The following is a 14,877-nucleotide window of genomic DNA, read 5'->3' as shown; positions in this document are numbered from 1 at the left end:
ATCCAAAATTACAAGACACAAGAGGTAATACCGCTCTGAGTTCTGGGACAACAACAAACTATACAGTTTCTCAAGAGCATTCGGAATTAGAATCATTAGTTATAGAGTACTAAATAAGTATGTTTAACACGTTTAAAGAAATAAAAGGTAGGGGGAAAAACATGAAAGAACGGAATGCCATCTAAAAGGCAGAGAAGCTTGGAAAAGAACAAAATAGTGAAATATAAGTATTTAAGTGGATATTTCAATGATGCTTAAACAGCAGACTAAATACAACTGAAGAGAGGACTTGGAGGTAATCTGGCATCACCCAGAAAGACACATGGCTTAAGAGACATGGAGGACAGAGTGAGAAGGTTGACAACGTGTCTAGATGAAGAGAATCAGGAGATAGGTGGGAGAACATATTCCGAGGAAGTGCCCAAGAAGCTTCTGGAGATCATAAAAAGCATGACTTCTGATTCGGGAATCATAGTGTATCCTGAGTAAGATTATATTTTTTATTTTTATTTTTTATTTTTTTTTTTGAGACGGAGTTTCACTCTTGTTGCCCAGGCTGGAGTGCAATGGTGTGATCTTGGCTCACCACAACCTCTGCCTCTCAGGTTCAAGCAATTCTCCTGCCTCAGCCTCCTGAGTAACTGGGATTACAGGCATGCACCACCACGCCCGGCTAATTTTGTATTTTTAGTAGAGACGGGGTTTCTCCATGTTGAGGCTGGTCTCCAACTCCTGACCTCAGGTGATCTGCCCGCCTTGGCCTCCCAAAGTGCTGGGATTACAGGCGTGAGCCACCGGGCCCAGCCTGGGTAAGATTATTAAAGAGAAATCTATGCCTGGACACATAGTGGTGGGATCACAGGGCATTAGGGACAGAGACTTTTATAGCTGCCATAAGAAAAGACAGACGAGCAGCAGTTTACCCAGCTGCGGAATTCTCAACGGGAACCAGAGGACAGCAGAATCGCACCTTTAAAGCATGGCCAGAACACAAATGTGGACCTCGAAATGCTGCCCCACCTAAACCAACGTCCAGCAACGGCCCAAGAAACAAGACAGAAGCTGCTTTCCACCGCGGGTTCCCACTACGAAGGGGTTTTTGGACTTCCAAAGGGTGCACGCTAGGGTGAAGAGGGCTGAGGGTGCCCCCAGAAAGGATGCACATCTGAGATGTCAGGGGACTAGGAGAGCAAAGAATTAGATGGGTAAAGTTGGGCAAATATGTAAAATAGTGGTAACAAAGGGTTAAGTTTGGCCGGTTATCAACAACGTGAACCCTGCCCATCCCCATCTAGAGCCCCCCCGCAACCCCGCGCAGCGGTAGGAGCCCCAGCCCAGAAGGCCGTGGCTCCCGTGAGCCCTCGCGCTGGCAGCCGATGCACAGGCACCCGCGCGTGTACGGTAGGTTCTGGAACGCGGCCGCTGAGGGGTCTGGCGCCATGTTGGGGCTGAAGGGAAGGAGGAGAAGCTCCTGAAGCGGCCGGCGCGCAGCGGGAGTGGGAGTGGGGTCGGACCAGGGCAGCTAGAAGCCCTGCCCTTCCCGCCTCAGTGGATCATGACCCGGGTGGCGGCCGCGAAGGTCGCGGTGGTGGGGGACATGCCCTGGCGGGGCGGGCACTGAAAGATGATGCCGTTTCCGGTGACAACCCAGGGACCACCGCAGCCGCCGCCGCCCCCGAAGCGCTTGGGCATCTCCTCGCCTATCAGCCTAGCGGTTCCCAAGGAGACGGACTGCCTCCTCACCCAGAGGCTAATAGAAACCCTCAGGCCCTTCGGGGTCTTTGAAGAGGAAGAGGAACTGCAGCGCAGGATTTTAGTTTTGGAAAAATTAAATAATCTGGTAAAGGAATGGATACGTGAAATTAGTGAAAGCAAGAGTCTTCCCCAGTCTGTAATTGACAACGTTGGAGGAAAGATTTTTACGTTTGGCTCTTACAGATTAGGAGTACATACGAAAGGCGCAGATATTGACGCCTTGTGCGTTGCACCAAGGCATGTGGATCGAAGCGACTTTTTCACCTCATTCTATGCTAAACTGAAACTACAGGAGGAAGTAAAAGATTTAAGGGCTGTTGAGGAGGCATTTGTGCCAGTTATCAAACTGTGTTTTGATGGGATAGAGATTGATATTTTATTTGCAAGATTAGCACTACAGACTATTCCAGAAGATTTGGACCTAAGAGATGACAGTCTACTTAAAAATCTAGACATTAGATGCATAAGAAGCCTTAATGGTTGCCGGGTAACCGATGAAATTTTACATCTAGTGCCAAACATTGACAACTTCAGGTTGACTCTGAGAGCCATCAAACTGTGGGCCAAGTGCCACAATATCTATTCCAATATATTAGGTTTCCTCGGAGGTGTTTCCTGGGCCATGCTAGTAGCAAGAACTTGTCAGCTTTATCCAAATGCAGTAGCGTCAACTCTTGTACGGAAATTCTTCTTGGTATTTTCGGAATGGGAATGGCCAAACCCAGTGTTACTGAAAGAGCCTGAACAACGGAATCTTAATTTGCCTGTATGGGACCCAAGAGTAAATCCCAGTGATAGGTACCATCTTATGCCTATCATCACACCAGCATACCCACAGCAGAACTCCACATACAACGTGTCTATTTCAACCAGGATGGTCATGATTGAGGAGTTTAAACAGGGGCTTGCTATCACACATGAGATTTTGCTACGTAAGGCAGAGTGGTCCAAACTCTTTGAAGCTCCAAGCTTCTTTCAAAAGTACAAGCATTATATTGTACTTCTGGCAAGTGCAACAACAGAAAAACAACATTTAGAATGGGTGGGCTTGGTGGAATCAAAGATCCGAATCCTGGTTGGGAGCTTGGAGAAGAATGAATTTATTACACTGGCACATGTGAATCCACAGTCATTTCCAGCACCCAAAGAAAATACTGATATGGAAAAATTTCGTACAATGTGGGTTATTGGGTTAGTGCTAAAAAAGCCAGAAAACTCTGAAATTCTCAGTATTGATCTCACCTATGATATCCAGTCTTTCACAGATACTGTTTATAGGCAAGCAGTGAATAGTAAGATGTTTGAGGTGGGTATGAAAATTACTGCAATGCATTTAAGAAGAAAGGAACTTCACCAGCTGCTGCCTCATCATGTGCTTCAGGACAAGAAAGCACACTCAACAGAAGGTAGAAGATTGACAGATTTGAACGACACCAGCTTTGACTTGTCTGCAGGCTGTGAAAACAGCATGTCTGTGCCTTCATCTACTAGCGCTGTGAAGACAGGCCCATTGATTAGCAGTTCTCAGGGTAGAAACAGTCCTGCCCTGGCTGTAATGACAGCATCTGTGGCTAACATACAGGCTACTGAAATTTCCTTGCAACAGGTGAATACCAGTGAAAGTTCAGGGGTTGCATTAAACGAAAGTATTCCTCACGCTGTCTCTCAACCTGCCATTTCTCCATCACCAAAGGCCATGGTCGCCAGAGTTGTTTCTTCAACATGTCTCATAAGCCATCCAGACCTTCAGGAAACGCAGCAACAAACATATCTAATCCTATAGTTGGAGTCTAGAGGATATTCTTGCCTCATAAAGAAGAAAGGACCAAGAAAACCAAAACAGAAGAGGAGAAACTCAATACAAAGACAATTGCAACTCCATTAGAAAAATTCAGACAGCATCTTCTCTGTTGGCCTCTCAGGGAACATCAGTATAGATCTTTCCGGTATCCCTGTTCTCCCTGCAAATCCAATTCCTGTTATCAAGAATTCAGTAAAACAGGTTGAATGGTTAAAAACAACCTCAAAGGTCCATGAACAATATCTGCCAACTCAACCTGTTGTTTTCAAATACCAAAGAAGGAGAATGAAGGGTACAGGACTAGATATGACTTGAAATAGACTGAGGCTCATTTGGTAACTTCCTTTACTGGGCCAGTCTTGATCAGAAGTCCACATTAGTATGTGACAGCTAGAGGTACTGTTATTAATGTGTCAGCAACAGTTATATTAACTATTTCAAAGGACTACTGCCCTTAAAATGAAAAAACCTTTCAGCTATATTTGTACCCGTGACTGACATCTGGACTGGATTTATGCTTGATGCATTGTTGGGAAAATTTGCAATACAAACTGGTATCAGAATTCCTTATACTGATGAGGCATTTTATATTTTTTATTAGAAAGTAGAACTAATTTTAGATTTTTCAAATTGGTGAATTTTATTTTTCCCTGAAGAGGTTTCTTCACTATTAATCTTAAAATTCGATACCATTGTGCAGTGGTGTACTATACTTCAGAGAAAGCATAAAAGTACATCTAGCTCAGTCCCTGTGAGGTAGCTGTAACCCTTTAAAATGAAATGTCAACTTTAAGGTATGTATTTGACACCAAAACAACCATTAGTAGGTCTTTGGTTTTGATGGCACACTATGGAGAAAGGACACACTGGTTTTAATCTGTAGAACTGTTTTAGAGAGTAATCAGCGATCAAACATTTTCTTTGAGCTAACAAAGCTCCATATTCTCTTGTCCTCAATCATTAGTCCTAAAGCAAAAAAGCTTTTTGCCTCCCTCTCTTCTCTTTGCTTGTATGCACACAGTATGCTTATGTGTCATTTCACAAGAAAAAAAGAATAATATTCTCTAAACCATGATGTGAAACTGACAATCCTGTGGCCACATGGCACAAAACACCAAATATTGGTTACAACGGAACACCACATTTTAGCAAAACTTTACTAAATGTAATGTCTATGAGATGTTTCTGATCTTGGATGACCATTTGATCGCTACATATGAGAAGGTTTGTACATTCCACAGAATACCTCCTTATAGGAAAAATTTCCAATTGCACACATAAGCAAAAAGGCATTTTCTTCAAGAATTTTAAACACATTTTTATTTTTAAACGATTTATCAAAATTCATCTCTAAATTTTACATGTAGAAACATAAAAAAGTAATTTCTAGCAAGCATTTGACATCTTGCTGACTTTCTGCTCTTTTAGTCTACAAAAGATCAGCAATACTTTAAGTTAAAAAAAAAGATCCCTCATAATTAAGCAGTAGAGCATCTATGTTTAGGAAATGTGAGGGGCAACAGATGTGAATGAATGAAAGTTGAGTCTTTCTTAATCTAGACAGCAAATCTAACAGGCTTTCCAATTAGCCTTGCTTTAACCCCTCCCGGCCCTCCTCTAACTCTGCACTTTTCATGTTAAACTGCAGTTACTTAAACTCTTTTCCTGTCCTTCTGCACTAATTTTCCAAAGTTGGAATATAGTCATGTCCTTTTAGGCTGTAGGGACTTTTCTTTCACCATTACTTTCTGATATCTAGTATACAGTATTTTTTTCCTCACATCTTTGCCCTTTCACCACAATAATAAATCGGGTGAAGTGTGCACAATATCTGTATTTTGAATGGCTATGGCGTTAGGTTGAAATGGCCAGGCACAAATTTAGTCTGGTCATTTTGTTTACACATTGGGAAAAAAATAGTTTATTAAACATTACCTGTAACTGTGTCTGTTTTGCCAAGCTGGAACCTTGGGACTTTTTATTTCTAATTTTTATTACCTGAATGTCAGACCATTTTTTTCATGTGATGTGCCTAGTGAGTGGAGTTTGCTTTGTTTTATGGTATCTATTCTCCTGGTATATTCAAGCACTGTTTTGAAAACAGATGACTTATTTCTCCATTAAAAATGCAATAAAAATAAATGGCAAACAAGCAAAGTGAAACTAAAATACTGGACAATAGTACGATTTAAATCTAAGATACGAATTCAGATGTACTTACATTGTTCTGAAGGAGGGTAGAGACACAGATGAACTTTTCGACCTTACTAAGTCTAGAATGTAATAATGTTTAGGGAAACATGAAAAGGTTAAAATTTCAAATCAGTAAAGGTAAAAAATGAAGTTAAGCTGAATCCAGAAGAAGGCAGGAAAGAAAGGGGGAAAGCATACAAAAAGATAGAGTAAAAAGAAAACACAATCTATGGTCATGGAAATGAAACCAAATATATCTGTCACTACAATAAATGGACCAAACTTCCTGATTAAAAAAGGCAGAGATGGTCAGATTCCATAGGAAAACCAAGTCCAACTGTATGCTGTTTTACTTAAAAGAGACACAACCAAAATAAAAGAATGGAAAAAAGGCATGCTAATGAAAAGAAGCTGGTATAATAACAGTATCATTCAAATAGGTGTCAGAGCAAAAATAATTCTTAAGGGCAAGAGGACCATGCATTAGTGATAGAAGACCTACCGCATCAGGAACATTTAATGATTTAAAACTTGTCTGCACCTAATAAATCAGCCTCAACATGAAATAACAAAGATGAACAGAAATTGCTAAATGTGTCATTATCATAGAAGATTTCAAAACAGCCTTTCATTAACTGATATCAAGCAGATAAAAATAGAAGGGAAACAGTTTTTGAACACAGTCCAGTGTAGTGGCTGGTGGACTTTTCGCAGTAAGGACCAGATAGTAAATATTTTCAGCTTTGTGAAGCCATCCGGTCTCTGTCACAGCTACTTAACTCTGCCTTTGTAGAGGGCAATCAGTCATAGACAATATGTAAACAGATGGCCGGGGCTGGATTTGTCACCCATCCCCCTCAGCCATTGTTTGCCATCAATGATCTGGTGAATGTTTATTATAGAACCTTCCACCCCACAATTGGAAAATGCATATTATTCTCAAGTAAGCATTGGGCGTGTACAAAAATTAACCTCTTGCTATATCAAAAGTAGTATTTAACATACTTCAAAGTATCTGATTTATAGGACATGTTCTCTGACCACAGAACAGTAAGTTAGGAAGTAAGTAACAAATAGCATAAAGAAGACACAAAAAAGCTCAAGTCATGAAAGAAGAGATTAGTACAATTAAGAGATTTTGTTCATCAGATAATGAACAGTGAAAAGTGAAAAACTGAAAAACAGGCCCTAAGCTGGGAGAAGATTTTGTGATAAGATAAAACTGACAAATGATTACTATCCAGAATATATTAAGGATGACAAAGGAAAAAGTCTATTTTAAAGATCAACAGGCCGGGTGTGGTAGCTCATGCCTGTAATCCCAGCACTTTGGGAGGTCGAGGCGGGTGGATTGCTTGAGGCCAGGAGTTCAAGACCAGCCTGGGCAACATGGCAAAAACCCATCTCTACTAAAAATACAAAAATTAGCTGGGCGTGGTGGCACGTACCTGTAGTCCCAGCATGTACCTGTCAGTCCCAGGAGGCTGATGCAGGAGAATTGCTTGAACCCAGGAGGTGAAGGTTGCAGTGAGCTGAGATCACGCCACTGTACTCCAGCCTGGGTGACGGTGAGAGTCTGTCTAAAAAAATAAAAGAAAAAAAAGCTGGATTCAGTGGTTCATGCTTGTAAGCCCAGCATTTTGGGAGGCTGAGGTGAGCGGATCACTTGAGGCCAGGAGTTTGACTCCAGCCTGGCCAATGTGAAACTCCACTTTTTGTATTTTTCTCTACTAAAAATACAAAAATTCGCTGGGCACGATGATGCACACCTGTAATCCTAGCTGCCTGGGAAGCTGAGGCGTGAGAATTGCTTGAACCCAGGAGACGGAGGTGTCAGTGAGCTGAGATCACACCACTGCACTCCAGCCTGAGCAACAGAGCAAGACTCTGTCTCAAAAAATGAAAACAATAAAATCCCCAACAACCCAGTTTAAAAAATGGGCCAAAGAAGTGCATAAGCATTTCACGGAAGAGGAGCTAGGAACGGCCAATAAAGATGAAAAGATGCCCAATCTCCGTAGTAACAAGGAAAATACAATATAAGACCAGAGAGGTATTTCTTTTTTCTTTTTTTACAAAAATAAAAAAGTCTAACTAGTGTCTAGGTATGGTGAGGATGAGGAGCAATGGAAACTCGAACACGGTGCCAATGAGAACATGGTACAAATTGTTTTGGCCACTTTGGGAAGCAGCTTGGTCTTATCTAGCACAGTTGATGGGCCCACACTCTGCGTTCCAATTAGTCTCCTCGTAGGTCTTCACCCTCGTGCTGTGGGACACTGATGTACTTCATCTTACTGATCCCCTTAGTCTTTGGGGTGACCAGAGTCTGTGGGACCACAGCCATGTCCAGAACTCTACACACCTTCTACTTTACCTCCAGTGTGCCATTTAACTACCAGAATTTTCTCTGGTATTTCTCATGGTGGTAGAAAAGTCAGGAAGCATTTGAAAATGAGTATAAGAGTGTTTATGTCAACGTTTTGTAGTAGCCTAAAGTTCCAAACAATCCACATATCCATCAATGAGGGAATGGCTGGATGGTGGCATATTCGTGCAATAAATACCATAAAGTTGTGAAATTAAACCGTAGCTACCTGCGTCAATGTTACCTGTGTGTCATCATGTTGAGGGGAAAAGCACATTGCAGAAAAATGCACAGAGTGTGATACCATTTATATAAGGTTTCAAAATAAGCAAAGTAGAGCGGTATAATTTATAGTTACACCACCACAAAAATGTGTGGTGTAACTATAAATGAAAAAAGGCCATGTTAAACACGGAATCCAGGAAAGTGATTCGCTTTGGTAGGGTGAGAGGTGGGGACAGGCAGGAAGATGTGCTTGGGAGGGTTGATGTGATTCTGGAACTAGTCCATTCTTTTTAGGTTGGGTGGTGGATGAAATGGTGTTCATTTTGTTCTTAGTCTAAGTTACAAATGCTTTCATATGTGTGAAATATAATTAAACAACCAATACCAAAGTGGTATCTTTTTGTTTTTGTTCGTTTGTTTGTTTTGAGACGGAGTCTCGCTCTGTCGCCCAGGATGGAGTGCAGTGGCACCATCTCGGCTCACTGCAACCTCCGCCTCCCGGGTTCAAGTAATTCTCCTGTCTCAGCCTTCTGAGTAGCTGGGATTACAGGCGCCCGCCACCATGCTCGGCTAATTTTTGTATTTTTAGTAGAGACGGGGTTTCACCATATTGGCCAGGCTGGTCTCGAACTCCTGACCTCAGGTGATCTGCCCGCCTCGGCCTCCCAAAGTGCTGGGATTACAGGCGTGAGCCACCGCGCCTGGCCCAAAGTGATATCTTAACCTCTTTATCAACAATGACAAAAACCAAACACCACCCTCCCCAGAAACAAAAACAAACAAACAAAAAACCCCACCTAATGCCTCCTCATCAGTTCGGAATTGCATTTGGCCAGGTTAGAGTAGCTTGGGCACAATACAGGTTTATGTCACCTAACAGTAAGTTCAGAGCTGGTAACATGGCTTTCCTGGTCACCAGGGACCAGGCTTTTTCTACTTTTGGCCCCATCATTCTAGTTCATGCCTTCTATCTTCAGGGTTACCTCAAGGTGCAGGATGGTTATGGAGCCCCTGCCATCACATCTTCATTTAAGGCAGGAAAAAAGAAGGAAGACAGGGAAGGGCAAAGGTGTACCTGCAAACTGCCCACCTATGGAGCTTTCAGAGAAGTCCCAACAGCGGCATCCCCTCGTCTTTTACTGACTGCACCATAGTCACATGGCTGTGCCTACCTGCAAAGGAGACAGGAAAATGTCGCTTTTCTTAGCTGGGTGCATCACCTCACCAATAGCTTAGGGCTTATGCTATTAAGAGGAAGGAGAGAATGTCTAGTAAATGGCAATGATAGTCTTCTCTTTCACAACACACATATATTTAGAAGTTCAAAATCACTTCCAAATAACTTTCCATGTACACCCAGCATCTTTTTTTTTCTTTTTTTCAGACAGTTTCGCTGTTGTTGCCCAGGCTGGAGTGCAGTGGCGTGATCTCAGCTCACCTCAACCTCCGCTTCCCGGGTTCAAGCGATTTTCCTGCCTCAGCCTCCCAAGTAGCTGGGATTACAGGCACCCGCCACTATGCCTGGCTAATTTTGTATTTTTAGTGGAGACGGGGTTTCTCCATGTTGGTCAGGCTGGTCTCAAACTCCTGACCTCAGGTGATCCACCTGCCTCGGCCTCCCGAAGTGCTGGGATTACAGGCGTGAGCCACCACGCCCGGCCTACCCCCAGCATCTTCAAGTCAGCAGTGGCAGGTCGAATCTCCATCATTCTTTGAGTATTTGACTTCCTTTCTGCTTTTTAAAAGGCCCATGTGTTTAGGTGAGGCCCACCTGGATAATCTCCCTTTTGATGAACCCAAAGTGAACTGATGAGTAAACTTATTTACATATCTGCAAAAATCTCTTTTGCCATACAACAAAACATAATCATAAAATGACACGAACAGTTCCCACTCACGCTCAAGGTTGGAGGGCGGGTTATGCAAAGCAAGGGTCACTGGGGGTCATCTTAGAATTCTGGCTGCCACAGTCTGCCCTCTGGCCTCCAGTGATCCATAGTTACATCCGCATGCAAAATGCACTCACCTCATCTCAAGGTCCCCCAGTCTCATCCTATTATAGTATCAGTTCAAGTCTAAAATCTCATCATCTTAATCTAAATCAGGCGTGAATGGGGCTTCTGGGTATAATCCATTAAGTACCACTCTTGGGGCACTATTTCTTTCCATCTGTGGACCTGTAACACTAAAGACACAAGTATCTGCCCCAACCCTCCCAACTTACAAGGGTGGGACAGGCATAGGGTAACAGTCACTCTGGTTCAAAAGAGAGGGAAATGGGCCAGGTGCGGTGGCTCATGCCTGTAATCCCAGCACTTTGGGAGGCCGAGGCAGGTGGATCACGTGAGGTCAGGAGTTTGAGACCAGCCTGGCCAACATGGTGAAACTCCATCTCTACCAAAAACACAAAAATTATCAGGATGTGGTGGCACATGCCTGTAATCCCAGCCACTCGGGAGGCTAAGGCACAAGAACCACTTGAAAGGCGGAGGTTGCAGTGAGCCAAGATTGTGCCAGTGTACCCCAGCCTGGGCTACAAAGTGAGGCTCTGTCGTAAAAAGAAGAGGAAGGAGGAGGAGAAGGAGGAGGGGGAGGAGGAGGAGGAAAAAAGAAGAAGAAGAAAGGAGAAATGATCACTCTTGTAATTCCAGCATTTTGGGATGCTATGGTGGGAGGATGGCTTGAGGCCAGGAGTTCAAGACCAGTCTGGGCAACATAGCAATAGCAAGACCCCATCTCTACAAAAAATAAAAAATTAGGCATGGTGGCACACACTTGTGTTCCCAGCTACTTAGGTGGCTTAGATGGGAGGATTGCTTGAACCTAGGAGTCTGAGGTTGCAGTAAGCTTTGAACATGCCACTGCACTCCAGCCTGGGCAACAGAGCTAGACCTTGTCTCAATAAATACATAAATAAATAATAGGAGAAAATGGAAGGTAAAAAGGTGCCACTGCCCTGGCCCAAAGCATTTTTGAACTCTAGTGAGGCAAATTCCAGTGGAAGTTCTTTTGTTCCGTTCCAAGGCCTGGGGATAGTCTCTCAGCTCTGCCCTCTGTCCCGTTGGTGCCACCCTCTGGGATCTTGGCTTCATCCTCTGAATCATCTTTCCCTCTGCATGGATGACGGTAGCATGTCTATCAGCCACTTCCTGTCTGTAGCCACCTCCTTCATTTTTCAGTGTCTCTGTTCCTTTCAGTCTAGGCCAGCCAGTGTTTCTGTTGGTATAATTTTCTGAAGAGTCTGTGGGCTGGATGAGGATTTCATGAGAATTCACTCCATTAGACAGAAGCCACATCCATAAATGTCTCTGAGATAATCCCTTCTCTACTTGTAGCTTCTGGAGATGGTGGAGGGACAGTGCTCTTGAACTTCCTTGAGGTCCTCTGTTTTGACTAAGAAAAATATATGAGGAGCACCCTGACTCTACTGAGTCATTTATGTGGCCAGGTACCCTGACCTTTTGGTCTTCCTGGGTTTCAGCAAAGGGTTGTCCAGGCCCACACTTGGTTTTTCCTCTGTGCCTCCCATCAGAAGCCATTTCTGACTTTTGGCATCTCTTGTCATCTGGAAAGGCTGCACATTTTCGAACTTGTCCAGTCCTGGTTCTTTTTTTTTTTTTGCTGAACAGTTCTTTAATTTCTCTCTCTCCTGTTGCCTCTCACCATAAACAGCAAGAAGAAACCAGGCGGCATCTTCTATGCTCTGCTTGGAAACCCCCTCAGTCATCTGTTCAGGTTCAGCATTTGCAAATTCTGCTTTCCGGCACCTGCAGGATGACAATTTCAGTGAGCTCCCTGCCCTCATATCACAAGAACCCTCCTTCCTCCAGTTTCCAGTAACATACCCCTCGCTTCCTTCTGAGCCTTCGCTGGCAGCCTTGTGAGCATCTAGGTTTCTGCTGTTTGCAGCAATTTTGCCTTTCTCTGTGGTGATTTAGGAAAGTTCCCACTTTATTCTGAGAAAGAAGCAATGTCTTTACTGTGCACATTTCATAGTAGCCTGGTCAAGGGAATCTAGACTTTTTCCATCCTGCTTCTCAGAGTCCTTCTAGCCTCTACCTATTGCCTGATTACCAAAGCACCTTCACGTTTTAGGTATTTGTTACAGTAGCATCCCATCATTTCCTGGCACTAAAATCTGAACTTTTCTTTTTTCTTTTTTTTTTTTTTTTTGAGATGGAGTTTTGGTCTTGTCACCCAGGCAATGGCACGAGCTCAGCTCACTGCAACTTCCACCTCCCACATTCAAGCGATTCTCCTGCCTCAGCCTCCTAATTAGCTGGGATTATGGGTGTGCGCCACCATGCCCAGCTACCTTTTTTTGTATTTTTAGTAGAGATGAGGTTTCACCATGTTGGCAAGGCTGGTCTTGAACCCCTGACCTCAGATGATCCACCTGCCTTGGCCTCCCAAAGTGCTGGGATTCCAAGTGTGAGCCACCACACTCGGCCCTGAACTTGTTTTCTATTGCTTGCAACTACAAGTGCAGCTTAAAACTATACTATTTAACTTACATTTTCCACAAGTCAGGAGTCTGAGCACAGGGGAGCTGGACCCTCTGCCCAGGTCTCACACGGCTGCACTCAAGGTATGGGCTGGGCTGCGTTCCTCTCTGGAGCTCAGGGGCCTCTTTCAGACTCACAAGGTTGTTGGCAGAATTCAATTCCTTGTGGTTTTAGGACTGAAGTCTCTGCATCTCTTCCCTCCTCTCTCACTGGCTCACAGCCGTGGACCACTCTCAGCTTCCAGTGACTGCTCTCAGGTTGCCCTGTGATGCCCTGGAGAACTGCCCTGGCATCACATACTTCTCACACTTCAAACCTCTCTGACTTCTCTTCCATGACCAGCTGGAGAGAACTCTGGGCTTTGAAGGAGCACACGTGATTTGGTTCGGCCCAGCGAATAACCTTCATATCTCAAGGTCAGCTGATAGACAACCTTAATTATATCTGCAGAATCTCTTCTGCCATGCAGCATAATCACAGAATGAGCCCAGGGGGCAGAGATCATGGAGCCATCTTAGAATTCTGCTCACCGTAGTGACCTTCCATGCTTTTTCTGTGCTTATATTATTCTGCAGGGGACTTCTTACACATGTGTATACATACATACAGGGTTCTTTTTGTCAAAGGTTTTTTTTTTTTTTTTTTAAAGGGATCGTCTGTGTAGTGTGGGTAAAAGGAATGAAGAAAAAAATAAAAAGAAAACAATGAGGGAATCATATACTTAGTTTTCTGTATTTTTCATACCAGATCCTCTCTGGAAATTACATTGTGTGTTATACCTCCAATTCGTACATCTTAATGGTTATGGAATATTCCTTGGTGTAGATGAAAGACTGTATGTATTTGGGGATTGTTAGGAACAATTTGGCAACATACATTCCTATGTATACGATATTTCACCAAAGAAAAGATGTTATCAGTAGTAAGATCACCAGTGTTAATCAACATAAAAAATACGACAATTAAACTAAGACATAATACTTTCTTATTACCTAGGATTTTTATTTTTGTACTTAAGCTATATTGTATCTAAAGATTTATTTCAACACAGATTTTGATCTGTATTCATTTCGTGCATATCCAGAAAGGTATGCAGGAGTGAAATGAATTTAGAGTCTTAAGTCTTTTCAAATGAGAGCCATCCCTATCCACACTCCCTACACAGTATCATTTTCTTCGTCCTCAAGAGGATTGGTGATGTGGCATCCCCTGCTGTCTCTAGTACGTTCTTCCAAGCCACTTGCATATTCAGTCTGCAAGTTTGTTGCAGATAACAGCTGGAAGGTATGTTCATTTTTTGGATGGTCCTGAATTAACTGAAATGTTGCAGAATCTCGCCCCAGGCAACAACAACCAAGTTCTAGCCTCACAGCTGCAGCTTGGCTGACATTCCACAGAATACAGGATGCCTTCCAGTTCCAGAGATGTTAGAAGATCAACACGTGTGTTTAGGAGTTGACGGAATTGATCCTATCAACGTTCATTCATTCTTTCATTCTTGCAGTAGAATGAAAACTATGTACACTTAAAAATTATTACTTATTTTCACCAAAGTTTTATATATATATATATGCACAGTTAAAGCAATACTTTCTAATTACTAATTAAAAGCAAAACAGCAGTTCTCTGCCATAGCCCTTCCTTCTTCCCAGTTTTGAACTCCCCACAACCACTTTCAACTGTGAACTGTTTCTTTTTGGCTTTTAATTCCCTATCTTTTTTTTTTTTCTTTTTTGTTTGTTTGTTTTTGAGACAGAGTTTCCCTCTTGTTGCCCAGGCTGGAGTGCAATGGCATGATTTCGGCTCACTACAACCTCTGCCTCCCAGGTTCAAACGATTTTCCTGCTTCAGTCTCCCGAGTAGCTGGGATTACAGGCATACGCCACCACGCCTGGCTAATTTTGTATTTTCAGTAGAGATGAGGTTTCTCCATGTTGGTCAGGCTGGTCTCAAACTCCTGACCTCAGGTGATCTGCCCGCCTCCACCTCCCAAAGTGCTGGGATTACAGGCGTGAGCCACCACGCCCGGC

The 14,877-nt window shown here is 43.2% G+C and overlaps 2 protein-coding genes across 3 annotated transcripts in view; both read left to right on the top strand.

The window, feature by feature from the left end:
- Positions 1-14,877, top strand: part of RADIL (Rap associating with DIL domain) — an 87,494-nt gene that overhangs the window by 22,865 nt on the left and 49,752 nt on the right. The gene's annotated exons all lie outside the window — the stretch shown is intronic.
- On the top strand, positions 1,410-5,708 carry PAPOLB (poly(A) polymerase beta). Its single transcript, XM_003277934.3, has one exon. The coding sequence runs from the start codon at positions 1,625-1,627 to the stop codon at positions 3,536-3,538; it is 1,914 nt and encodes a 637-aa protein (XP_003277982.3). The 5' UTR covers positions 1,410-1,624; the 3' UTR covers positions 3,539-5,708.

This window comes from Nomascus leucogenys, chromosome 17 (assembly GCF_006542625.1).
Source record: "Nomascus leucogenys isolate Asia chromosome 17, Asia_NLE_v1, whole genome shotgun sequence".
NCBI classification, from domain to species: domain Eukaryota; kingdom Metazoa; phylum Chordata; class Mammalia; order Primates; family Hylobatidae; genus Nomascus; species Nomascus leucogenys.
Note: the sequence above shows the minus strand (reverse complement) of the source record. Positions and strands in the feature narration are given on the sequence as shown.